Source organism: Prionailurus bengalensis, chromosome A1 (assembly GCF_016509475.1).
Source record: "Prionailurus bengalensis isolate Pbe53 chromosome A1, Fcat_Pben_1.1_paternal_pri, whole genome shotgun sequence".
In the NCBI taxonomy this organism is placed as follows: Eukaryota; Metazoa; Chordata; class Mammalia; order Carnivora; family Felidae; genus Prionailurus; species Prionailurus bengalensis.
This window is the reverse complement of record NC_057343.1, coordinates 181,249,925-181,276,060: the sequence shown is the minus strand read 5'-3', so window position 1 is coordinate 181,276,060 and position 26,136 is coordinate 181,249,925. Positions and strand designations below refer to the sequence as shown.

Here is a 26,136-nt window from a genome sequence, read left to right as displayed (position 1 = left end):
CACATCAGTTGTCCTATAAGTATTTCTGAAAGTGTTTCAGAGAACATGGACATCACTGGAGCGCTTAACTGGTTGAGACAGACCTTGGTGATCTTATCTGCATTAGGGGTAACGTGGGGCACCAGCAGCTCAGAAGTTTTAGCAGTAGTGGGTTTGTCCAGGCTCTGGCACTCACTAGCCTCAGTCTGTCCACATGTAAAATGGGAATCTAGTACTTGCCCCTATCTCACAGGGGTGGTCGTGAAAATGCAAGGAAGAGCGAGGCAGTGAAGAGTCTCTGGGGAAGGGTAAAGAATTGTATAAATATTTATGATTCTACTACTATTGTTTTCAAGAACTTAGTGGAATATTTGGCATATCAGAGGCCATTAAAATATCAGTGTAGCTAGTGATAATAGCTGACATTTATGGAACACAGACCATGAACGAGGCACTATTCATCAAACTTCAAATGGGTGAGTCCATTTGATCCCTGTAACACTCTCGAGATCATTGTGACTCCATTTTATAGAAGAGAAAACTGAGGCTCTCAGGTCAATTGATATATGACAGAGGGATGAACCCAGTCAGGCTGAAGCCAAGGCTTGTGTGATTAATACTATGCTTTCCTGCAGATGTGCATTTTGACAAAACCTTTATTCCAGTCCTTCTAGAACTGATCATAGAGTCCAACTTGGCAGAGGTAGATTGATTGGCATTTTCCTGCAGAGGGCTATGGGAGGCAGGAAGCAGACATCTTCCATGCTCTTGGTTTCTTCCCCCTCACCTTATCAACCTATGCCAATTCCTGACTGGGAATGAAGTCTCTGATTCTGAAGTGTCTTCTACTTAAGACAGAGGATCAGAGGCCTGGACCTTTCCCTCTGCTCCCTCCTTGTCCCCCTCCTTCATCCCACCCTTCCACTCCCAGGCTTGTGTGAGCACAATCTGAGCACGTATCCTCGCAGTTATTTGGGCTGCTTCCTAATCCAATGCATTATGCAAATCTCTTGCCCTTGGCTTGCCAGCATCCCTCCCACTGAATAACTCTGACCTGGGCCATCTTCCTCCAGACACATCAGCATGCTGTGTCCTGGATGAATTTCATCTTGCAAACCCTGCTAAATGACAATCTTCTCTTGCTCCCTGCCAGTGGTTCTACACGGTGACGGCGTGAAGGGGCATTTTGGACATATGCATGTATTTTTCTTTCAGAAGGTGTCTACAATGGAATCCCTGCAAAGTGGAGGAACCCTGGGCACTGATCAAATGCCTCTGAAAGACAGGAGGGAGCACAGTGTGCTGCTCTTCAACACGATGAGCTTGAAGATGTACCCTGGCTGGGCTGTGGCCGGGGACTGCCGTTGATTAAATGCGTTTTCGTTTTAATCAAGGTGAGAGCGTCTGTAGTTAGCAGGAATCGCTCTCTGTAGTATAGTTAGATTATAACTGGTGGACCTCTGCGATGGAACCGCTGACCCATTTTAATGAAATGATTTTGCAATTAGATTCAATGGACTAATATGTTCTTTCCAGCATCCCCCCCTGCTGTTTTTGTTATTGCCCTGGTTTGTAGTAATGAGGGGGTCGGAGTGTGATATTTTATTTGAGTGACAGCCAGAAATGTTAATAACGGCGTTTGCACGTAACCCAAAGAGTTCCTTCCCCAGTCAGAGGCAGCCTGAAATGCCACCCCCATCACTTCATATTTCATTACCGAAACTACCCTGGGTTTCTCGGAGCCATTTGTTATGCCTAATGCTCATAACTACCCAAAAGTATTTTTAACTTTTCCAGAGCTTTAAAAGTCAATTTCAATCTCAATGCATATTTGTCACTGCCAGAAATACTTAGGAGGAGGGGAGTAACTGAAGAGGCCGCTGCTTCTTCTCTTTGGGGAGAGTTCAGACAGCAGAGATCTTGGAGGACTTGAAGAAGGACCATAAAACAAAACCCCGGCTGAAATGGGTCATGGGAGAGCTGATGTCATCTGGCATTTCGCCTGTTCCTGCCCCTGTAGCCCTCCTCCCTCTATGCGGGCAGCTCAGAACAACGACACTTGGTACATGATCACAGAGAGCTTTAATAGACCAGGGGGTGGAAATCCATAGCAATGCGATTTTATTACGAATCCCTGCCCTGTGGCCACTTCCCAGGAGAGCATGTACTTAACATCTGGATGGTCATGGGATTGGGGCAGGTAGGGAGCCACAGCTCCCACTCTGTGGATGGGCTTGGCTGCAGAGGCCAGTGCTGGGCCCAGGATGGCTGCTGTCCTTAGCGGTCTGGATTTGTGTCATTCTTTGGGCAACCAGTTTGTCGAATGAAAGTCACAGATTCACTGTTATCTGATGACCATGGCCCTGCCAATGCACGTGTGTCCAGAGCTTTCCTCTTCTACCTCCAATATCCCTAACGTGGGTGGGATGAAAGGAGGAAAGGAGCAGAAAGAGGAATTGGGGGGGAGATCGTCAGCTTGAAGAGAGAGCCACGTGGACAAGCAAAGGGTTGTAAGTAAGGAATGGAATCAAGAGAACATTGCCAGGCACACAGTTATCCACTCATGGGCAAAGGCTGGGGGACTAGATACCAGTGACTAGAAAATGTCAACTGTTTTACCAGGAGTTTGGTGATCAGTTGGGCAGACAGCTGTCCTCGTAAGCTATCCCCATCACAGTCTATTATGAATGCAGCCATCTGCCTGAAACCAGAGGGAAATGCCCATGGCCTGCAGCTGGGCACTGCCTGGTCACAAGCCTGCTGCTGCAGAACCAGGGAGGTGCCTGTGAAGGTGCCATTGTGGACCAGAGGCCTGGCCCCTGTCATGGTGGGGGCAGTGCCAAGGCACTCAGAATGCCCCCTCTGTTCAGGATAGGGGACTGCTCCAGGATCAGGGATTTGTTGTGTACCAAATGGATCTTGGTATATCCATGCTGGAGGGAGGAGCCATTCAAACAGCACTGCTTGCTCACGTGCTTACTCAACTTTTTTTCCATTAACAGAAGCAAGCTTGAGGGGGAGTGTTAAAATGTTTTTCAACTCCCTATCCATTCAAGTCAATCTTATCATTCTTTTTCATTTTCTAATTCAAGGCGATGAGACTGTCCGTAGCTAGGAAGGGTGAGTATTATAGCTGGAAAGAGCAGCCATCTGAGCCTGGGCAAGTTAGTTAACCTCTCTGACTTGATATCCTCATCTGTGAAATGGGACTTATAAGGTTGTTGTAAAAATTAAAACAAGGTAATGATCGAAATAGTTCAGCACCTGACCTAGAGTAAGCACTCAGTAAATGGTAAAAGCATCCAGAAAGGCCAACAGGACTCTGTTACTCAGCAACGGCTGGGCCCTGGCTCTGAGGGGTGACCTGAGGGAGAGGAGACAGTCAAGTCACATGTTACCATGAGAGGCCAGAGCTGGCTTCCAGGCCTATGCCAGGATTTGGTTCCCAGCATGGCTTTCTCTCATTTGGGGTGGGACACAGACTTCATGGCATGAACCAAAACCACAATCTTCTAGTTACACTGAGCCTAGGATTTACTAAGAAACAAACAGAACGGGGGTTGCCAAGATCCCTCTCTTGATTATCAGAGATAGCAGATCTCTGCACAGCCCTCGTGTGGCACTGGACTAGCTCCATGTGAGGAGCCCAGCTCTTGGGCCACATGTTAACTGTTCCCGGAAGGTCAAGATAACAGCCTGGACTTTAGGCTACATGGGGACCAGGGCCAATGTACTCATGAGGAGTGGGGGTTGGGTCCAGGAGGAGGTGCGAGTTAAATCCAAAGTCTCAGACTCATGCCACTCTCACTAATTCTCATGCTCACATTTATCCCCGATGCTTCTGGTAAAGATAGAGGAGAGGGAGTAGGTCACAAAGCAGTATGACCTTTGGGTTAGCTACCACTTGGGAAGATGACCTTGCACTGGGACTTTTCCATGAAATGATGGGGCACAGGCCTTGGGTGTACCTGTTCTCTTTGAACAGAAGAAAAACAGTGGTTTCTGAGCTTCAGCCTAGCTACTTTACCCTTTGGCCGGCATCCAGAGTAGCCTGGGGGAGGGGGTGATGCCTCCATCTGGGGTAGGAGATGTGGTTCTAGATCTTAGCTTGTCCCCAGTGTGCTCCTCCAAACCCATTTCAGCCCGTATCCGCTACCTGGAGGTGGAGGTCTCTGCGGATCCTCCGAGGCTCCCGCCCCCCGCCCTCCGTGAGGCTAGACCAGGAGAGGTGGGTCTGGCAGATGGCGGGCTGCGGTGCTCCAGAGCAGAGAAGATGTCCAGCGGTGGTGGCGGTGGCGGCGGGCCATGCTGCAGGAGAGCGCGGAGCTTTCCGCGGTGCTTGACAGAACCATGTTCCGTTTCCATCGTTCCACCACATGGTTAGATCAAGCACAAAGGAAAGCCCCGCGGCGACTGGTCAGAATCAAGGTCAGGAAGCAGCGTCAGAGAGAGGACAGGAGCGCTCAGAGGAAGCAGCGTGGAGAAGCGGAAGCCGGAGCAGGCCCCCACGGAGCGTGATTAGTACCAGGAGCAGGGTTCCACAGGAACACTTCTGAAGACAGGAGCCCCACCGCCCTTGGACCCCGCCCTGGGGCAGTCACAGGGGAAAGGGAGGAGATCGGGCGGGAGACTACTGGACACCCCTGCTCAGGAGAATCAGGGCACAATGGGTTATGACCGCAGATGTCTCCAGTCATATCACGGGCCTGAACAGAACCTCTAAATCCCGCTCGATCGTACCACTGATCTGCCAAGACATCACACTTAGCAGAAGCAGCTTCTGCACACTCTGCATCCTGGGGCCCATCCCCACAACACAGTGGATCCATAACAGTTTGTTCCCCCAGCCCCTTGCATGAAGAGACAAGCCACAACTCCCAGTGGCCTAACGAAGCTGCAATGCTCTTCTTTAGGAAAAGCCCCTTTCATATTCCATACCTCAGAAATTTCCTCAGTATCCTTCAAGGACCCCCAGAAACCCTCTGGCTGACAGACATTCATTCCAGATGACTCAACATGTAATGGAGAAGGCGGGGGCGGGGTACGGTATCAAAAGAAAATACACGTCCCTAGCCAAGGAGAAAGATGGGAAAGCCAATGGGGCCCTGCGTTTGGGACTGGGAAACCTACAGTTACAACTGTCTGAGAACAGTGACCAGTTCCCATCACGATGAGTAGTCTCTTTCAGACTAAGAGAAGGAAGGAAAGGGGGAAGACACCAGATTCTAGGGTCCTTCCTGATTGCAGATTTCCTCCATGGTTGTGAATCATGGCAGTGGGTGGAGGGACCAACAACCAAACTTTCTGGGTGCCATGGGCCCAGGTGAGGGCGTCCAGTCTCCATGTCCCTATCTGCAACAGATCAGCGACAGTTTTTATGAACTTCCTCCCAAGCCACTGGGAGGAGATATGTACTTCTCGAACAGACCAGAAGTCAGGGCCAGGTGACTGGGATCCTCCCTGCTCTTGGCCTCTGACAGGAGGAACGGAGTCACTGTTCCCCTACAATGTGTTTTTGGGGCGAGATGGTCACAGCATCTTGACAGTGCATAGGTTATCTGCAATGGTTGACCAGTGAGTCAAGGTCACTCCACAGCCCCAGGTCTGACCTCTTTCAAAGCCCTCCCATCTGACCAGCTAGAGTGGCCGTTGTACTCTAGTCTCAACTCTGCTCTGATGTTTGGACATGCAGGGCTCTGTAACACCCTGGTTGTTGGGATTTCACATTCAAGTTGGATCAGGGCCTTGGTACCAGAGCAGGAAAAATCCATCCCTTTCGTGCCCCTGCCCCCAAGCCTTTAACCCTTCTCTTTGATTTCCCTCAACAACAACAACAACAAAAAAGGAGGGACAAGAGAGAAAATCTTCGCAGCACATTGAATGTCCTGGGTTTCAGATCTCATCTTGAAAATCCTACTCTATAACCTCAGACAATACTTTCCTGCTGTGTAGGCCTCAATTTCTTCATTTCTAGCAGGGACTGTGTGAATTCTGAGTTCTCTAAAACTCTGTGATGACCTGAGCAGTATCTTGCTATTGGCCATCTTTTCTCATATTGTGTCATCACCCTCTGTACTTTTCACTGTGAATTTCTTCTTGCCAACAGATCGCTACACACGAAGGAAGGAGGTGTGATGGAAGATATCTTCCAACTGCCAAGTGCTCCCCTGAGGATGGGCTTGGGGTCCCAGGCAGCCAGACGGCGGCTTTTCAGGGGGACTTAATCTGATGGTCAGATTACCCCAGCTGGCAGCATTCACCTCTAACCAGATACTGCTGCCCAGGGCGGCGGATGCAGCTGATAGAGGCAGACACAGGGCAGCTGGGAACCAGACGCCCTGCCTAAGGAGGGGCTTTATGCATTGCAGGAGCAGCCCTGAAATTGGCTTCTAATTACATCAGCTGTCTTTGCAATGGGGGTGCTTTTAGGGGAAAGTAAAATGCAGAGTTATTATCTGTCAACTCCAGTATGCATCACCTGACCCTCCTTCTGGAGCTTCCTGGAAACACAAAGCTTTAGACCTATGGCTTCTGTATCCCCTAAAGCCAAGGCGGGCCTGGACCCCAGTGTCTGTCAAATCCAAGGCCTTTGATACTCACCAGTAGGTCTCTCTACCTCTCTTCTCTGCAGCTACATGAAATAATAGCACATAGAATGCTATCTGTCAGGCATCAGCTCTGACGTTCCCTACCTTTACAGGAATAATCTGCTTAGTATTGATTTAAAAAAAAAAATCTTTTAGACAGGGTCAATCCAAGAACCCTGTGCTTCTGTTTCTTTTTAAAATTTCCAAGCACTCCTGCCCTCCATAGGAAAAGCAGCCAGGATCTCTCCCATGCAAAGGCAGGCAGGTAGTGGCACAGCAAGAGAACTATGTGTTACTGTCCCCTAGGTCAGCCTGCTATTTTCTTTCTCCTACTTCATTCCATCTGTACCCTCATCCTGCCACCCCTAGTCCCAGCCCACAGTCATTCCTAGGCACCTGCCAAGATTTTGTCTCTGGGAGATGCCATCCTCAGACCCTGGGCCGATCCCCCTCCCGTTTTGTGTGGCCCCATGGTCTTGGCATCAACACAAATCCTTGAGCTCCTGACAGGTCCCCTGTGAGCCTGAGGGGTTGGGGCTGGGAGATGGCACTCTGCCTTCCCCTGCTTCTTCTCACCCCCTCTTCTGGGGCACAACTGCTTGTTACAGCTAATTAAGTCAGCTCCCCCCACTCCCAGACTAGGATAGGAACAGAGGGGACAGAGGGAAGAAGAGGTGTGCATTATGAGAAAGGCCCTGAGGAAGGATGGTTGTGCCTCAGGTGACACTCCAGGGCTGGGAGAGGGTTTCCCTCCCAGAGATGCTGCTGGCCCAAGAATGAACTTAAGGAAAGAGTTTTGGGGAGTGGGGGTAGGACCATAGACTAGGAAGAGAGTCATCCAAGCAGTTGGACTGTTTTCCCAATGCTCCTTCTCTCCTACATGCTGCGTGGTGTCGAGGAGTGAGCCAGACCTGGGGGTTGCCTCCACTGTTTGCTTGCTGTGACCATGGGGTGCCCTTTACCTCTGAGTCCCTGGCTCCCTCAGCTGCAGAATGAGGACTCCTCCGGGTGATCTCACAGGACTAGTGGAAGAACCAAGTCAAACTAGATGCACTCAGCACAGAGTTCATCACAAGTAAGAAACTGACATTGTTATTCTGAGGCAGACAAATTGGGACCAACGCCTCATTTTGCCACAAAGTCCCTGTGGTATCTCCAAGCCCTCTTGAGGTGTTAGGTTCTATTGAAGAAGATAAAATAGCTAAAGTTTATCACTCTGGAGACGTGGACTAAAGGATTTGACTTAGAGGCCAAGAACAACATGAAAGGAGCAGAAGTCTGTCTGCTGGTCTTCTCCCAGCGACCGGTGACCATGCTGTCATTCTCCCTGGGAGAAGTCGCTTACATAAGATGCTCTTGGGCAGGGGAGAAGAAGGGCTCTTGCTGACACACAGATTGTGACTGTTGGCACCAACCCATCTCAGCACATTATACTATCAATCTCTCACCATTGGGAGCACAAGGCAGTGTGGTGATTTTTTTCCAGTAGCAAATGGCACAAATGCTCGCCATTTTTAACTGCCTGTTTATCTAGCTATCAGGTCAAGGACAGCTACTTCTCTTTTCAAGATGACCTGAGAACCCCTCTGGCATTCACCCCCAGTGTCCTTCCTGGGTGCAGTAGGGAGGAAGGATTCCAGAACGAGCTTGGAAACTGGAAAGTGAGGCTTTGCTTCCCTAGAGAGCACAACTCTTTGCTGTTTTCTCCATGAACAGACTATACCAGTCTAGGGTGGAGGAGACAGCTAGCTAATGTCTGTGAAATCTGTAACAAACTGTGGTCTGAGGGCTGTACCAAAGGCGGTCTTAGAGGGGATGGGAGCCTCCCAACATTACATGCTGCTTGCAGCCTGGCCTGGGACCCATTTCTTTCCCTATCTGCCACTTGGGGAGCACGCTTTGGAGACTCAAAGAAAATAAACTGCAGCCTCTAAAAGGCACGTGTGTAAAGGCTGCCCCTCCCCTAGCTTCCACCTGACCCTGGAGATAGGCTGCCACCTGGGTTCTGTCTCTCCTGAAATTGTGCACCACCCCCCGCCCCACCCCATGCTTTTATTGTGTGTGCGTGTGTTTTATTTTAAATCCATAAGGTAATTGGTTTTCTGCAGGACTAACTGAATTTTCCCAATTTAATTTGCAAAGATGCTCCCTAGGAGCCATTACAGCGCTCGCTGTCCTCCAGATTGGATTACTGGCCTCTCTGGGGCTGCAGTACTGAGTTGGAAGGTGGGGCCCAGCCCCGTAACCTGATTACCTGAGCAGCGGAACTTCTTGCTCTTGATCTGGCTGATGCGTTTGTTGGCCAGCCGGCGCGGGCTGCTGCAGCGGGCCCCGCTCGTCTCGATGGGGTTGTCCTGCAGGTAATCGGCCAGCCACTTCAAGTGGCAGTCGCACACAAATGGGTTTTGGGCTAAGTGGCTGCGAGAGGGATGAGAATTGATCAGGAATGACCCGGGGTGCCACTCTCCACCGCCACCGTGCCTGGTGCTGGGCCCCTCCTCATCGGGCAGAACGCAGAGAGGGTGGGGCCTGAGGCCTGCTATGTGCCAGAGAGGGTCACAGGTGCGGCTGGCATCAGCTGGTGCCATCTCCTTGCTCTCCTGACCTGGGGCAGGACCCACCGCTCACCTCGATTCTGACCCACACCAGCGGTGATGGGCAAAGTCACAGGCTCAGGGTATGTGCTTACAGCAGCCTGGATTTTATTTCTCTAAGCTCAGCAACGCCAGGCACATAAAGCAGCTGGCAGGGTGACTGGCTCATGGTGGGTGTTCCACATACAGCAGTGGGTATTGCTGTTACCCTCATCATCACCAGGGCAGCACCGTGGGTCCGGCTCTGCCCGGCTTATAAGAAAACTCCACAGGGCCAGCGCAGCACTCAGCGCGTGGTCGGTGTTCAACACGCAGCAGCTGTTCTCAGCTCTTTATTGGCGCCTGTCTCTGGCTAGGGGCAGTAAGTGCCAGGTGACTTAGAAGGCATCCAGAAGCCCCAGGTTCATGGTCAGGCCTGGGATGGGCTGAGATCTGTCCTCAGGTGTTATTTATCTAACGGAGTTATTTATGATCCTCTGCAGTGAGGAAGTGCTTCCTGAAGGGAAGGTGAAAAATTCTGAGTGCCTGTAGCAGAGGGTTGATTTTGCAGGGTGGTGCGGGGTGTTGGTGGGGAGGATTGGGCTATTAGCAGAGATGGGGCCTGCTCAGAGTACAGTGGTTAAGCGAGCAGGGGAGCCTGTTCGAATCCTGTTTCTTACTAGCTGTGCAACTTTGAGTAAGTTACTTAACCTCTCTGCCCATTGGTTTGCTCACCTAGAAATGAGGGATCCTCACAACACCTACCTCACAGGGTTGCTGTGAGATCTAAAGGTTTGAACATGGGGAAAGTGTTCAGCGAAGTGTCGAGCACTGGGTGGGTGCTCAGTACAGGTGAGCTTACGGCCATTCTCACCGCAGCCTCCAGACATGCTCTGGGACACGCTCACCTAGCCTTCATTTTGGGGGCTGTCTGTGCCTGGGTGTTTGGGGTCACTGGCTGCCTGTGCGTGTGCTGGCATTTGAGGGGGCATACTCACAGGGTCTGGATGGCCTGCAGAGGGGCAAAGAGTCCCTTGCTGATGGTCTGCAGCTTGTTGTCATACAGGGAGAGCAGATTGAGGTTCTGCAGGTCCTGAAACGTGTTCACTCGCAGGCAGTTGATCTTGTTGGCATTGAGGAGGCTGCAAGCACAAGAGAGGCCAGTGACTCACTGCTCCTGGGAGTCACCCACGGAGCAAGGGCTGCGCATGCAGGAGACAGGCGTCAGAGCTCTCCTCCAGAAACAGCCTAATGCTCTCCTGAGAGCCATGGGCCCCTGCCACTAGAGTATGTGTGTGTGGGGGCGGGGGGGTTCTTGCATTCCCGTGGCCACCGAAACTCCAAACATGTCCAGGCACTTGTACACCAGCTACCGAGGATACTGGGCCACATACTGAAATCCCCCGCAGCCTTCCCTGGTACCCAGGCCCTCAGAGGAAGCCTGGAAATGGCAGCACACATGCTTGACTTTCTGCTTTAGAACACAGAGCTTCCAGGAATGGGGGAAAAAAAATTCATTTGACACAACTGTTTCAAAGCTTTAGTTGACTGACGAAGGGCAATTTTGATTCAGAAGTCTTCTTAGAGTTCTGTGAAATCACTGATCCCATTGGAAATGTGATGAAGTTATAGGTCATCCAATCCTCCAGGAAAAAGATACATCCATGGGCAAGCATGGGTGTGTGCACATACACATTCTCTGTCTCTGACACACATGCACGTGCTCCCACACACGCAACATGGATGGAGCCCCGTGTGACCCAAGCTCTACCCCTTTCCCCTCCTCCATGCATCCCTGCTCACTATACTTCGTTCCTCAAACGGCCCCATAAGCATTTTGGCCCAGGTCCTTTGAACACGTTCTTTACCACCTTTCATAAGGTGGTTCCTTCTCCCCCACATATCAGCTTAAATGTCACCTCCCTAGAAAGGCCTGCCCTGATCCCCTCACCTACAGCAAGACCCCCAGCCCCCCATGACTGTCTCTCCTAGCTCCAGTTTATTTTCTTCATAGTACTTCTATGAAGAAAGGACAGGGTGTTTGTCCTTGCTTACCACTGGCCTCCCACCTATGATGACTGTAAGCCCTGATGTCACAGATGACATCACTTTCATTCCCTTTATTCTTGGTGCTCAGCAACAAGCATTTATTATGAAATATACCCAACCCCGTACACAACTCCAGGGGACCACACTCTAAGGTGGCACCTGTCTTCCCTGGTTTTAGATCTGCATACCCCTCCCTCCACCAAAAAAAAAAAAAAAAAAAAAAAGCATCAAAAGAAGCTGCCTTTCAGGTGAAACTCTGGTCCAGCGTAGGTGATGCCATGAGGGTTATAGAAGAGTTCTCCAGCATGGGGCTGGCAAGTCAAGCAAATCTGAGTCCTGAGAATTTCCTTTATGATCCTAGACCAACTGTTTGTACCCTCTTAACTAGTATAAAATCATTTCTCATTCCCTCGTCAATAAACGTAGGGGAGAGGAGAACTAGACGAACCAATAAAAATGTTAAATTTTTAACATTTCTCTTTCAAGGCTGGCTCAGAGCTTCTTTCGTGGAGAGTGGCCCAGGAGACTCGTAACGGGCTGGCCTCCACAGGCTCTGATGCCAGGGTCTAGGGGACTTGAGTTGGTGATGGGGGGTTGCCCCTGGGAGCCCAGCCTTCTATAGCACCTCTCCCTTGCTGGAGGCCCGTCCTCCCAGTGGGGCCCCTGCAGCCTGCGTGCAGGCAGGCAGCTGTGGCAGTGACAAGTACAAGAGCTGCGTGTTTAATCTGGCTAATAATGGGCAGGGTCCCAAGGGTTCACACAGATGTCCTCCTGCCTTGCAGTAGAGAAAAGCTAGAATACTCTTGTTGTTTTCCAAAGTGCTTTCCTGACATCCAATTGTTCTCACGGTAACCTAGGCAGATGGGTACAGCCAGCCTCCCAAGTTTAGGTGACAGAACTGAGGCTGAGAATGTGGTGGCTTGGTCAAGGTTGCATGCGTTTCCAGGGAACATGCTGGAGGTAGTTACGAGAACTGATGTCTCTGGAGGGTGCACTTTTTTCTTTACGAACACCTTATATACCCCACCCATCTGTCTATCCCCCGGTGGCATTCCCCCCCAAGGATGTCCTGTGCTTTATAGATTGCATTTTAGTCAAGGTCAATCCATTCTGGGGACATTCCAAGGAGGACACCAAGGAGAAAAGAAATAGGGAGAAAAGCCAGAGGGACCCAGCAGGGCTAAGCACCCATGGGGCAGGAATGGACCCTTCACACACGGGTGTTTGGTGTGCTTGTTTACAAAGGAAAATAAAGTGCATGGTAAATGATTTATTCCAAACCTTGATATTCAGGGCCTTAAGAGGGGATCCCTTTGCTAGGAAATACTGAACAATTCAGTAGAGACCAAGTCAGAGGTACCAATCTGATGCCCTGAAGAAAGAATCTTCCCTGCAATATATTGTGACATCCCACATGCAAATCTGTTCATTCACCCTCCCAGTGTTTTAAAATTGGGAAATTTCTCTCCCTCTCCCTGCCTCCCTCCCTCTCTCTCCCTCTCTATCTCTCTCTCTCTCTCTCTCTCTCTCTCACACACACACACACACACACACACACACACACCCCAGATTTCTATTTCCTCTTGAAAAAAAATTTCAGAAATTCTAGCAACATGGAGTCCACTGGAGGCAGCTATGGGGTGGCTGTCCCCTTTCGATAGGACCCATGCTCCCTGTTTGCCACAGTCCTCACTCTTCCCTAGCGATGCCTTTCACCAGCTTCTTCGCCTGTCTTGCCTGAGTGGGCACTCATACCTGAGACCCTAGTGCAGATTAAAGAGCCCAGCTGCAGTTCTGGGGAACACTAGACCCTGGACAAAGAGGGAGCCCCCAGGGAGAGAGCAGTGGTGACTCTGACCTGCCTTGAAAGGGTAGCCAATCTGCATGCTCCTGGGGGCAACCCTCCTCACTCATCAGAACTACTGAGGCTTCTTTTTCTGATCCAAATGCTTTTCCTTGTTCCCTACTACTTCTAGATGTCTTAGCATGGGGTGTTATCTCAAAGATGGAAGGCATGAAAACACCCCAGGCTGGCGGAATTACTAGGCAAAGACAGCATGAGGCGCAGAGTGCATGAAGCAGGGAGCAAACGGAAATACAAAAGGGCACAGTCTCTTGGTCACTCCCTCCCTCCCAGGATGCTTGGCTCCCTAAGGCAAGACACGTAGGTGCAGGAAGAGATAAAATTAAGCTGCTTATCCCGATTTAGATGCTGAGGACAGCCTCACTGATCCCTAGCACCAGCAAGATCTAACAGCCCGTCCTTCTGTCCTCTCTCCTTTGGGAGGAAGGCTGGCAGCTACTCAACTCCATCTGTCTTCCACGAAAGGATCCCTGAGCTACCTGGTACATGGACAAGAGTTGGAGGGGAATTGAAAAAACATGCTGTGGAGCAAACAGAGAGTAAACAACTATTTGTAATGGGGTTCAGCATTTCCATAAGAACTCCTGAAGACAGGCCTTCTGTCTCTTTCCCTGGAGAGATCGATTTTCCCTCTTTTTCCCCTCAAGGCTGCTGGGTCTGTCCTATTTCATCTCCCTTTGAGGAACAACAGCAGTGCAGCTGCTGAAATGATACTAATAACGCAGTGACATCTCTAGGGACCACAGCTCTGTGCAGCCCCGTGCCAAGCGTTTTCCAAAGCACTTTCCACACAGTATTTTATTTCAGCCTCACAGCAGCATGAAGATTGTCCTCATTTTGCTGGTGTGGAAACTGAGGGTCCGAGTGGTGGCAGATTTGACCAAGCAGTAAGTGAAACATACCAGCCTGACTCCAGACCTCAGCTTTTATCCACCACAGAGAATCCATACTCTTTCTTCCATGCCCAGTGAAGCATGTTCCTGGTCTCTGGGAGTGGTTATTTTTGCTAGCTTTGGAATGCACCTGGGCATGGAATGCACCAGGTGGGCAGAGGTCTGGTTGGGTCAGGAAGACTGCTCGCCGTTTGGTTGTCTGGAGCGATCAGGAATCCTGCCAACTCTTAGGAAGGACTTGGCACCAAGTAGTTGGAGATGGGATGCTTTTTGGGATGCTCACCAAACTGCCATTGGCACAAAGTGGAAGGTTCTTCACTGAGGGGCTCACACACACACACACACGAAGCAGCACTTCAACCTTCAGCGATGATTAACCACATGCTGACTTGGGAGCAGTATGCGTGGCTCCTCTGAATTCTCACTCTACCCTGGGCAGATCAGGGGACAGTGATGAAGCAGAGACAGCAGCATCCCTCATGCAAGATGAGATGCTCCAGGTTGCCTCATTTGAAAGGCTGCCTGGTATTCAAAGCCAAAACTTTGACATCCCCAACTAGACCTTCAGCTTGATCTCTTGTTGGATCCAGTGAGTTGGGGGTTGAGGGCATCTTGTGCTCATAAATATTTCCCCCAGAAGCAAATCCAGCCATCTTTTGGGGCCACCTGCTCCCAGACCCACCTCCCAAAGAGCCTCTTTTGAAGGTCTTATAAGCAAAAGGAGAGAGAAGGGCTGAGATGGACAGGCCAGATGAACAGCAGGACCACATGATGTAACATGTAACAAGCATAATGTATGATCAAACACCCACCAACCACCTTACAAACACTAACCCACTGAATGTCCCCACTAGAGAGTAAGAGTTATCTCCATCAGACAGATGACACAGAAAACTGTTGGGACACAGAAAACTTAAGTACCAGCGACCAAAGTTGCACAGCAGTAAGTGGCAGTTTGAGAAGTGGATCCATGTTATCTTAGCACAAGGGCTTTGCTCCCACTCATTATACCACCCTGATGCCCATTAATGGACCTTGGGAATCACCCAATGCTGATGGGAGGAGATGGCAATATGTTCTCTGTGGCCACTCCCATTAAGCTAGTGACGATTCTACAACATAACAAAACAAAAAGCCACGCTCCCTTCAGAGGGGATTAAGGCGAATGGCACATCCAGCAGGAGTGCACAGACATCACCTTCTATATTTACTTCCAAGTGTCAGCCCTACGAGGCCCTCTCCCAACCCCTCTTCCATGAGCATGTGCAGCTTCCACATATGTTCCACGTCAAGAGGTATTAGCACTCAGTCCACTGACTAACCAACATAACGATGCTGCTAAGAGATAATCCTTTCCAGAACCATTGCCTTCAGAAAAGGCCAGGCAGGAAATAAGCCACAGAGAACCACAGAGCTGGAGCTTGTAGAGGGGGCAGTGAAATACCCTGGGTCTGGGCTAAGGAGGGCTCTTGTGACTCAAGTCCTCCTGCTCGGGGACCCGGCCTGCCCTGGCCAGAAAGGTCCCAGATGCTCTCAATACAGGAGCAGCTGGCAGCTTCCTTCCTTCAAGGTCCAGGAGATACAGAGAGAAAAACCACAGGAGGGAGATGAGGTCCACCCTCATCAGTGAAAAGGCCCTACCACACCCACTTTCTCTAAAAAAGCCAACAGGGCAGAAGACCACTGAGACCCCATTTTTAGCTACTGTCCTTGCCCACATCTCCTCCTCAGTGAAGATTCCCACAGAGCTCACAGGCCTTCGCTGCACAGTTCGGAAAACACAAACATCGGGAGTCAGCTTTAATGATAAATTGCATTAAAATCACCTTGGCAACTCTAGCAATTCACGTGTTGATTCAGTGGCCCAGAGCTAACGTTCTGGGTGGTATTTATACTCTCCACACCTGCCCGTGGGTCTGTGGAAGACAGCAGTTATGTTGCCGCTCCTACTTGAGTGGTATTTGTCTGGAAATGTCAAAAGCATATTCTAAACTCCAGAGTACAAGGTTTGCTCAGAAAACTGGTGCCAAGAGAGGGCATAGTGACCCTCTTCCTGGAAATTAGTCAAGTCCTTGCAGGAAAGACCATGAGATGGAAAGCTGGCCCAGGCTCCTGCCAAGGGGGCAGGTGCTTTGGGGAGCTTCCTTTTCCTAACACAAGGCTGGGGAGTCAGTTTGTTTTATAAATACTCAGATGTAGATACGGAGGAGGAGAAAGACGGTACCAATAACTGCCTGGCATTTTTTCTATTGCTCCTCCTCAGAAAAAGGTCTCTCCCTGTGAGTATTTACCACCATTATGCATTGGCATAAACTATTCGTGAGGACACCAATCTGGGGAGGTATCTTGGACCCCTGATTAAGCTGCAGGACACAGAGCCAAACCTCTCTCATTAATGTCTTCCTCTTTTTTCTTTTTTTAAAATTTCTCCAGAATTAACCCTCTGTCATCCTGAACTTTTAAAAAAGATTTTTTAATGTATTTATTTTTGAGAGAGAGAGAAAGAGAGAGAGAGGTGGAGGAGCAGAGAGAGAGGGAGACACAGAATCCCAAGCAGGCTCCAGGCTCTGAGCTGTCAGCACAGAGCCCAACGTAGGGCTCAAACCCACAAGCCGTGAGATCATGACCTGAACTGAAGTCAGACACTTAACTGACTGAGCCACCCAGGTGCTCCTGACTTTTTTTTTACACATTAATTTTAATAAGACCTACTCTCTTGCCTTAGCACAGATACTATGTTCTCATCATTACCATATGATATGGGGGATTTACTTTGACATTCAGGAACCTACTGAGGCCAGACATGGGGAGAAGCCTGGTGATATCTGGTGCCACGAGGTCAAGAAACCCTAACGCTGCCCAGTCTTGCTCTGGGCCACGTCAGGCTCAACACTCAGGAGAGGAAACAGGAGGAACCATCCCAGGCCCAACTAGGGACAAAGAAGACTCTTCCATTCCCTCCCAATAATGGATGCACTGCTGGTCACAGGCTGTGGGTTGTCATGGTGATTCCTAATGCACAGGAAACTGCAAATGTAGCAATGCCATTGGATAGCCTGTCTGAAAAACAGGACCTCCCTGGAGTCCACAGACAGAGGAGAACTGTAGGAACAGGGTGCAAGCAGAGGGAAGCGGAGATTCTGAGAGACTGGACATGGCAGCCATCACCTGCTATTGGGGGATCAAAGACCTCCCCTAGTGTGATCTGGCTTGCTCCTTCCCTCCCTCAACAGCTACCAGGGTGGTCACTTGCCTTCTGGTTACCAACTGGTCCTTTAAGAGGGGTGAATCATTCACTCAATGGCCAAGCATGGGATGACTCCAGATTTTACATCTCCCTGAAGGCCTCCCTTGGGAAGCCCCGGGCGCACAAGGAAGGGAAGAAGCCCTCCCTCAAAAGTGCATCACAAAGTAAGTCTGCTTCCACTGCTGGGGAGTTCTCACCATCTGCCCTTAACCCAGTCTTTACAGACGGGCAGCTTCTTCATGCCCTCTCACAGGGGTTAGTGGGATGACAAGGGGCCAGAGGAAGTCCCAGGGAGACAGCAGCCTGTGACGGATACTGAGGCATAACGAAAGGAACCAGAAACAGTCGGTTCAGCAGTACGTCCTCCTTGGCACGAGCCTGTGAGGAACTCTTGCTCTGTGGATCACAGAACTAGTTCTGCAGATCTGCCTGTGACAGGGCCTGAAGCAGAAGTCTCTTGCATGGACTCTAGAATTAGCCTGCCTGGATGCCAACGCTCCATCACTTACAGGCTGAAAGACAATAGCCATGTTACTTAACCTTTCGATGCCTCAGTTTCCCCATCTGTAAAATGGGCCTTTTCACAATACCTTCCTCTTAGCACTGTTGCGTAGACCAGAGAAGCATACAAGCACATAACATTGCTTTGGCACGGGTTCTGGAGCATATTAAGTAATTAGCAGCAGTAGTAATACTCGCGAAACAGCTGGTGAAGAAAAGTGAGCTACGGGGGTGGAGTTTTGCTCACTGCCCTGTAACTGGCATGTTGCTTGGCAGACTCCAAGATTCTCAAAGGGTCTTGTCTGCCTTCCAAGAAAATCAAACAACAGGTGCCTGGGTTGTCTTAACTTATTCCAGCCCAAAGGCAGTCTGGTTTGGGTTCAGACCTCCTGGAGCAGGCTTAACATTGACTGTGCCCAGCATTTATGTGAAAGCTTCTACCTCAAAGGACCGCCTGCCCTACTCGAGCCACTTTCCTATGCATCTGCCATGCAATCAATGAGCACTAAATGAATGCTCTTTATTTCCTGGGGGAGCTGGGACAGCACACCTTGCAGCTGCCCGTCAGAGGGGAAAGTGATGGCTCTAGAGACGCACTGACGGCTTTTCTTGTTTTGGGAGAGGTCGACCTCTGAGCTAAAGTTTCTGGTGAGGAAAGGGATGGGCACAGCCAGGAGAAGGGTCAGTTCTCTGGTAATCCAGCTGCTCCCATCCCTGGACCTGGGAGCATGTGACATATCTTGTCCTAACCTTACATTCTGAGACATCTTCACATGGGATATTTCAGTTCTCAGCACATTAGCAGGGAGTGTCTAACATACTTCTTGTCCAAATGGGTGTGGGACTCACTTCCCAGCACTCTGTTTTAAGGAGGGATGGGCATACAGACCACCACGCACACCCCCAAAGATAAATAAGGACTGTTACTAATGACCAATGAATGTGTGTTTATACCATGAATGTCTGCAGGAACGGAACCTGTTTAGGATTAATTACAGGGAGACACACTAGTTATTTTGAGACCTTTGAAGATTTTGAGAATAGCCTTTTCTGAGTTTCCCCAGAAGCCATTACTGAGCTTTAGTATAAGAAAGAACTGCCTAACTTTCTAAGTACACAATGATGACTTATCACAGACACCATCAGCAAGAACAGATAGAAAAATTTGTCACAGAGGGCGTGGGAGGGGGTTCTGCACTAGCTGGGTAGGAGACTGTGCTTGGAGCCCTGACGTTCCTTTGACCTCTAAAACTCTGGAACTTAAACAAAAGGAGGTGACTCTTTGGAGGCTGACACCCAGAGGACAGGGCATCGGGTTTAGGGGATCATTCCCAGGACTTTTAAGTGTTTCCATGTAGCCCATTTTTGGTGGCCTCCAAGAAACTCTGAAGCCTGAGATATTCTATTCTCAGTGTTGACCATCTGCTGCAATAAGCATCTCAAGAACGGGACCCAGGAGGACTGAGTACATGCAGGGCCTGGGAAAATCTGGCAGGATGGCTGGAAAATGTGGAACAATGGGATAAGGGGGCGCAGGCAGGACAACTACAATGTACCCCCTTTACTACCGACAACACCGTGAGTTGTGCCAGAGAGGAAATATCCGAGATCGCTTCACGTGGCAGAGACAGCTTGGCTTTGTGATGCACCAATAATTTGAGAAACAGGGAGAGAGAAATAAACACGAATCTCTTACAAAAAGCCTTGGAGTCAAAGGAGAGGAAATTACCCAGACTACCAGGGTATTCTAATCAGAGCCTTCTTATCAGAGTGTCTCCAGTCTAACAAGGAGAAATCCAATCTACAGCGGGCTGGACGCTAAATTAGATCTAATCAGGACCTGCTTTCCAACAGCTCAGCGGCAGGTCAAAGCCCAATGACGGCTGCAGTTGCTGCTTCTTTCTGGAGAGCAAGCTTGCCTGAGTTGTGTCAACTCCTGGTCACGCGCAAGGCAGGGATGCTTTGTCTTTACTCCTAGTTTACTCCCAGCTATTCCATTCCATCTGCTCAAAATTCTGGTGAGATTAAACTAGAGTTCCTGGCCCATGCAAATCCTGTGAGTTCTATTAATATCGTCACTGCTATCTGCTCCAAGCTGGGAGACATTTCCTTTTTTAAAAAATATGCAACCCCCCCAGAAATAAACTCCCCCCCAAACCCATGCATTTATTGAATCTTTGCAACATGCCATGCGCTCTGCTAGGCACTTTGATGCATGCTAGATTTCTCCTTAATGCATGCAATGACATTTTTCTGTCTACACTAGACACGCAGATTGTAAAAGGATACTCACCCCAGCCCAGTACAACACAACCACCCCCAAATCTACCTCAACGCCAATGCTACTGTTACTCTTCTTTCAAGGGATTAATAGCTACAGTTAACTAGCCTTATGGAGGTGGTTACGATGTACAGTTTCTTTGCTACAAACAAAGAATACCATCTGTGAAACACCCAGCTCCCTGCAGAGCCCTGGTGGGTCACTGTAACAAATAGCTTTAAAGGCTCACCCAAGGGCTGGGACCTCTGAACTCAAAGATGCCCACACAGAGATTCACAGAGTGAGACAGACGTGGAGATGGAGGTGAGAGGAGATACAGAGAAGAAAAGACACAAAAGAATCTTCTTTCTCTTGCTCTCAGCTTCATTGAAACAAACCTGACTGCTGCTTGTAGATGGACATGCTGCCTGGAAACTAGCTGGGCATGATTTACATGACTGCATTGTCTTAGGAGAACCGTCCAGGTCTGAGTCTTACAGGACATGGGAAGGGGAGTGAGTAAAGATGTGAGAAGGTAAAGGCTGAGGACAAATCTCATTTCCTCTTTCTTGAAGAGTCTCTGGGAGTCACCGGGCCTTCCTCTCTCTATTTTTGTGCCTGGCCTCCCACCCACCCGGAGACCCAGCTTGCCTACCTGGTCTGCAAATTCCTGCCGCAGCTTTGTTTAACTGCACACAGGAAGTCGGGAGGCCCTGGGCTCCTTCCTCACTGCCTGTGACTTGGGAGATAGTTTTACAAAGACACACACGCTCACTCACTCATCTTTACTCAGATATACACCTCTATTCGAAGGCTGAGAGCCTTCTGAGGCACAGGGCCATGTAAACTCTTCTCCAGTTTCCACACCTATTTTGCTGTGTGATTGAGGGCAAGGCGTTTACCTCTCTGAGACCTGGCATTCTCCAGTGTTCCCAGGATACTCAAGATCAATTCCTCATACTCCTAGGAATTGTGATGGTCACCGAGCAGGATGTGTATGTGCGCACATGTACTCCCATGCCCATGGCACATGCGCATAGACCCCATGGCTACCTAATCACAAACTACAGATAACTCTCCCCCATCATAGAATCTTAAAATATATGACAAGCTAAATTCCTTTCCTTGCCTTTCCACATCAGAGTTCAATTATATTCTTCAAACATTTAAAGCTCAAATGGCCAGAATGAAATAAATGCAAATAAATAATCCTAGAGCTTAAAATTTGAGGCAACAAGTCTTCCTTTAAATTAAATAAACTCTGGGGTGCCTGGGTGGCTCAGTCGGTTGAGCATCCAACTTCGGCTCAGGTCATGATCTCGCGGTTCGTGAGTTTGAGCCCTGCGTCAGGCTCTGTGCTGACAGCTTAGGGCCTGGAGCCTGCTTCGGATTCTGTGTCCCCCTCTCTCTCTGCCCCACCCCTGCTTGTGCTCTGTCTCTACCTGTCTTTCAAAAATTGAATAAACATTAACAAAAATTTTAATAAATAGTTAAATAAACTCTTACCCCCTCAGCTATATCTTACCCAGATAGAGTCATATTGGTGACTGATTATGTTCTTCTATAATTATTTCACCATCCCACCCCCAACCCTTCTTCAAGGTCACATGTGTATCAGCAGCTGTTTCAGCTTTATCGGAATAAGGTGTGAATGTTTTAGTTCCCTAAATTCCTAGCATGCTCCTGCAAGATGCTTCCCCTTGTAGGATTCCATTCAGCCTTAATTTCTAGCCTCCAGACCTATGGTTAGTGACTCATGCCCCGTCCAGGTTCCTGAGCTGTAATGTATCATGTAGGTTTGTTCACATTGACCTTGGTCTCCCTCTGCCAACTCCCTGGCTGTCCTTCCATCAAAAAGAGGTGGTGGAAGTGTGGGGTGGACAGCTCAGAATCTCCTCCCCCCTTTTGGTGTGTGTAAAGTCAAAAGAACTGTACTGAGCATGGCTCAAAGTCTGCAGGTGAAGAGCCAGTAGACATTCCTAGAGACATACATAGTGACAATATGCCTACTCACAGCAGCTGTAGGGATACCAGCCCATCAAACAGTCCCTTGGCAATCTCGGTGATCTTGTTTCCATACAGCACCCTAGAAAAGAGAAGACAGCAGTCTCTGTGATGTGAGGCCACTGAAGCCCACTCAAGTGAGAGGCCATCGCCTCTGCCAACTCCTGTAGGTGGGTGGGGCTTCTCAGAGCATCTCCTTTCCTGGCCGGCCTTACCCTTCCTCCTTACCAGTGAGACAGCAGGCAAGTGCCACAGGGGCTGCAGAGACAGGCTGTCTGGGAGGCAAGGAGAAATCAGCTCCATCCTGTTTCATTACTGGGCAGCACAGCTTAATAAATAATCCACAATAGGGCGCAGCGGTCCCCTTGTAGTGTCTCCCTGAGCTGCTAATATGACTCACACCTCGGCAATAAATAAGATGTGTAGGAAGCTGGCCGGCCCTGTGTCTTCTTGTCTTCAATGGATATTGATCAGGCTGAGCCCAGCCTACAGAACGTTTCCTTTTAATATCCCGTTGTATCCTAGGAATTCCTGAGCTGAGTTCTTTAATCATCCCTCTAGGCAGGGCTTTGAGTTTTGGGGGTCCTATCCAGATGGCACAGGGACCGCAGAGTCAAAGACTGGCTCACAGGAAAAACTGGAGAGCAAGGAATTGTTACCTCAGAGCGATGGCCCCCACACTCCAGCCCCTTTGCCTAGTCTTTGAGCTCTAGGAACCAAGAAACTCTGAATTATTTTACTCTCCTCTCTAGTAGGTGTACAGGTCCCTCATACTGGGCCTCCTATTGGTGGGCTGGGCTTTGGTGACTTGGGAGCGCTTGGGGAAGAATTCTACTGTCTGCTTCTCCAGCCCAGCGCCCAGGGGGTCCTGCTGGCCGCTCTCTGCTCTCATCCACGGCACAGACTGCTTCTCCTGGGCCCAGCCTCCTTTGAGATGGAGAGAACTGATTTGGGAGGGTTGGTTTTTTTTTTTTTTTTTCCCCCCTTCAATTCCCTCTTGGGCCCTGAAGTATCCTGAATGAATGCAATATCCAATTCCCACTCAGACCACAAATTCAGGCTGTTATATGTCTTTGAGGAGACAAAATATTAGGGTGGGGAAACAGGAAATGGGAATGCTAAACCAAACCCCCTATTTTCCAGACACCACCAGGAAAAAGCGTGAGTGTCTCACTCAGCCTGCGGGTGGGTTTCATTAATGTTTCAACAAATTAATGAGTAAATAAAAGTCAGCATGATGGCTCAGGCTCAATTTGTAATTCATATGGATGTCCCCCTGCTCACTGTGCCAAATGTAGTAGTGTCCCTGTCTGCTTGTCTTGGCTGATGTCAGAAATTGTGGTGCAGCAGTAGCTGGTGGGGTGGAGGGGCCCGGGACTGGGGCAGGGGATCCTCACATGACCCATCAGACCTCCCTATGGGACAGCTCTAACCTCGTGGGTCCAAACCACCCCCCAGCAGACTGAAGAGGGCTGTGGGTCTACTGTGGAGCAATCTGGGTGTAGACCCACCTGGCTTTCCCCCAAAATCTTTCCTTGACTGCCTTCTTCACACCTTTCATATCTGAGCGCAAACATCTCATCCTTGGGAAGTTTCTCCAGAATATTTTAATGTTTTTCACCACCTGTCACTTTATTTTTATTTCCTCATTACTTTTCATTATGTCATGTTCTACTACTCATATATTTCTTTATTTTAAACATTTTCTGTGCCCCTACCTCTCAGCTCACTTGAACGTAGGCTCCATGCATGTGGCGATATTATGTGGCTTGCTCATGGCAGGGTCCCTAGAGCTGAGAGCTGAACAGGGTTCAGCACAGTATTTGTTGAAAGAATAAATGAATGAGTACGGGCAAGGCTTTCCTGCCCTTTAGCTTGGCCCCTGGTGAGTTTGGATTGGGTATGTTTGTGTTCCAAGCTCCATGAGACCGAGGGTCTTGTCCGTCCAGTTCACTGCCACATTCTCCATGCCTGTAAGACGATGCAGTACCTAGCAGGCATACTTGGAAGGATGAATGCATATATTAGAGGTCAGGGGGCACTTCACTTAATGCCCCAGTGTGTACTTTGGAACTGGCTAGTGGGATGCCATTTCACATATGACAAACAGATTCTGAATTTTGTTTCCTGTAGGACCAGAAGCATCTCACTGTCCTCGGATTGTTCCCAAGTCCCAGCAGAGGGAAACTAGATAAGGGGAATAGGAGGGTGGGGGCAGGGACAGGATCCTGGCAGCACGCAGCCACTCTCCCTGCTCCTCTGTGATCTTCGGCATAATACGCAGACACTAATCTCATATACAATCCTGTCTTTGATATCCCAGCCAGATGTTCTGTTCGATAAATGAAACTAATTTACTCTGCAAGCAGCCGGCAACAGCTGAATCAAGACACTTCCCTGTCCTCAGCCCCTTCCCAGTGGGATGGGGCCAGGTAGGGGAAAATGTGGATCTTGTTACCTGCCCACTCATAAATTAAGCAAACAGGTTACAGAGAGAAGGAAGCATTGACAGCTTGCTTCTGAGCGTCCTCACTCTTACTCAGTGGGCAGGTCACCAAATGATATAAATAATATCAACTGAGGATGCTTTTCTTGTATCTTACTGTATACTGTTTCTTTCATATTATCTCGAGAGGCAGCATAGCATTGGGGATTGAGAGCATGGGTCCTGGAGTCATACTGCTTGGGATCCAATCCTGCATCTCCCAGTTGTGGATTTCAGATAATTGCATTCATTCAACATGCTTTAGCTTTGTGCAATTATCATGTGCCAGGTACTGTTTGAGGTGCCAGAGATTCAGCCAGGATCCAAACAGAGAAAAGTCCCTGTCTGTGTGGGGCTTAGATCACCCGATTCCTTCTACTGTAAAAGAAGGAAGTGGATAGAGTCTGTGTATTAGGTTGTTATCAGGATTAAAATTGCAAGACTCCTAGAACAGTATCTGGCACACAGTAAGTGCTTAATAAGTGCTGCCAATTATTGTAATCGTGGTCACCATTGAATATGTGGTAGGCAGAAAAGGTACCACTATCCTCGTTTTGTCTGTGAGGAAAATACACAGTAGGCTCAAGTCACATTACCCATGCCACACGGTGAGCCACAGGACAAAGCCCCATGCCTTCTTGCCCCTGTGGGTCTCTGACTCGCTGGTGGATGAGGCCGTGGTTCCATCCAGTAGGCTGCCCTAGGGTTGCAAAACCCAAGAAAAGAAGCCTTTACAGGATGGCAAGTGTGCTTTCTCAGAACAAAGGCCATGAGGTTGGTTTGGAGAAAAAGCCTGAAAATCAGGGGAAGAAAATTAGCTCCTCCCTTGACGAGGTCACATAGTTGGGAGAAATGGGCACGTTGGTAATAAACATACATTACCATTCTGTCCTTCCATCTCCCTAGAGAGCACTGCTGAGGCACGCAGGGCAGGAGGGGGACGTGTGGGTAGAGCTGAAGATGCATTTGAATTAGAAGCCAATAGCTAGGAAGGCTGCTGGGCACTTAATCAATAAAAATAATGCATTTGGGTTGTAGAAATATTCCCTAAGATCAATTTCCCCTGAAGAAATATTTGTTTCTTTTACCAGGTTGCCACAAGTGTGTAAGGGAACATAAAACCTTGATAAACACCTCCTGAAAAATATGGACACATTCCCCCCCCCCCGCCACTCCCCCATGACTCTGCTCCCCACTTACAGCGACGTGAGTGATTTCAGACCCTGGAAGGCATCTGGAGCAATGTCCGATATCTGATTCTTGCTGATGTCTCTAAAAACATTAATGGGAGAGTCTGAGAACATAGCTCAAAGGTGTGATACGACCATTCTTAAGTGTGAGTCAAGCATTTCAGATATTGAAAATGGTGAGAATTAATCAATTTATGTATTCATCGCACAAGAGAAGGGGCTTAAAGACCATTCAGTTCAACTGTCTCTTCATAAAATATACCACATGTTTTCACTCTTCTTGGCTTTCAAAGAATGCCCACCCACGGCACCCTGACTTCGACATATGGCTTTGCACATGTGAGCCCTCACTTTGTAGGGAAGACTGCACTCAGTCACATTAGGGCCTTGTCGCATTACCAAGCAATTATAGCATAAATGAAGCAGAAGCCTGCCTCACCCAAACACAGGCCAGGGTTCTTGCAAGCATCATCTTCTTGTCTCATGCCTCAGCCAATGCTTATT

The 26,136-nt window shown here is 49.2% G+C and overlaps 1 protein-coding gene across 1 annotated transcript in view; it reads right to left on the bottom strand.

Annotated features, from left to right (window-relative positions):
* The window catches only part of SLIT3 (slit guidance ligand 3), a 597,991-nt gene that overhangs the window by 81,274 nt on the left and 490,581 nt on the right, over positions 1 to 26,136 (bottom strand). Inside the window, 4 exon segments of the mRNA XM_043596219.1 lie at positions 8,821 to 8,984; positions 10,138 to 10,281; positions 21,968 to 22,039; positions 25,643 to 25,714. Coding sequence (XP_043452154.1) covers positions 8,821 to 8,984; positions 10,138 to 10,281; positions 21,968 to 22,039; positions 25,643 to 25,714 — 452 coding nt within the window.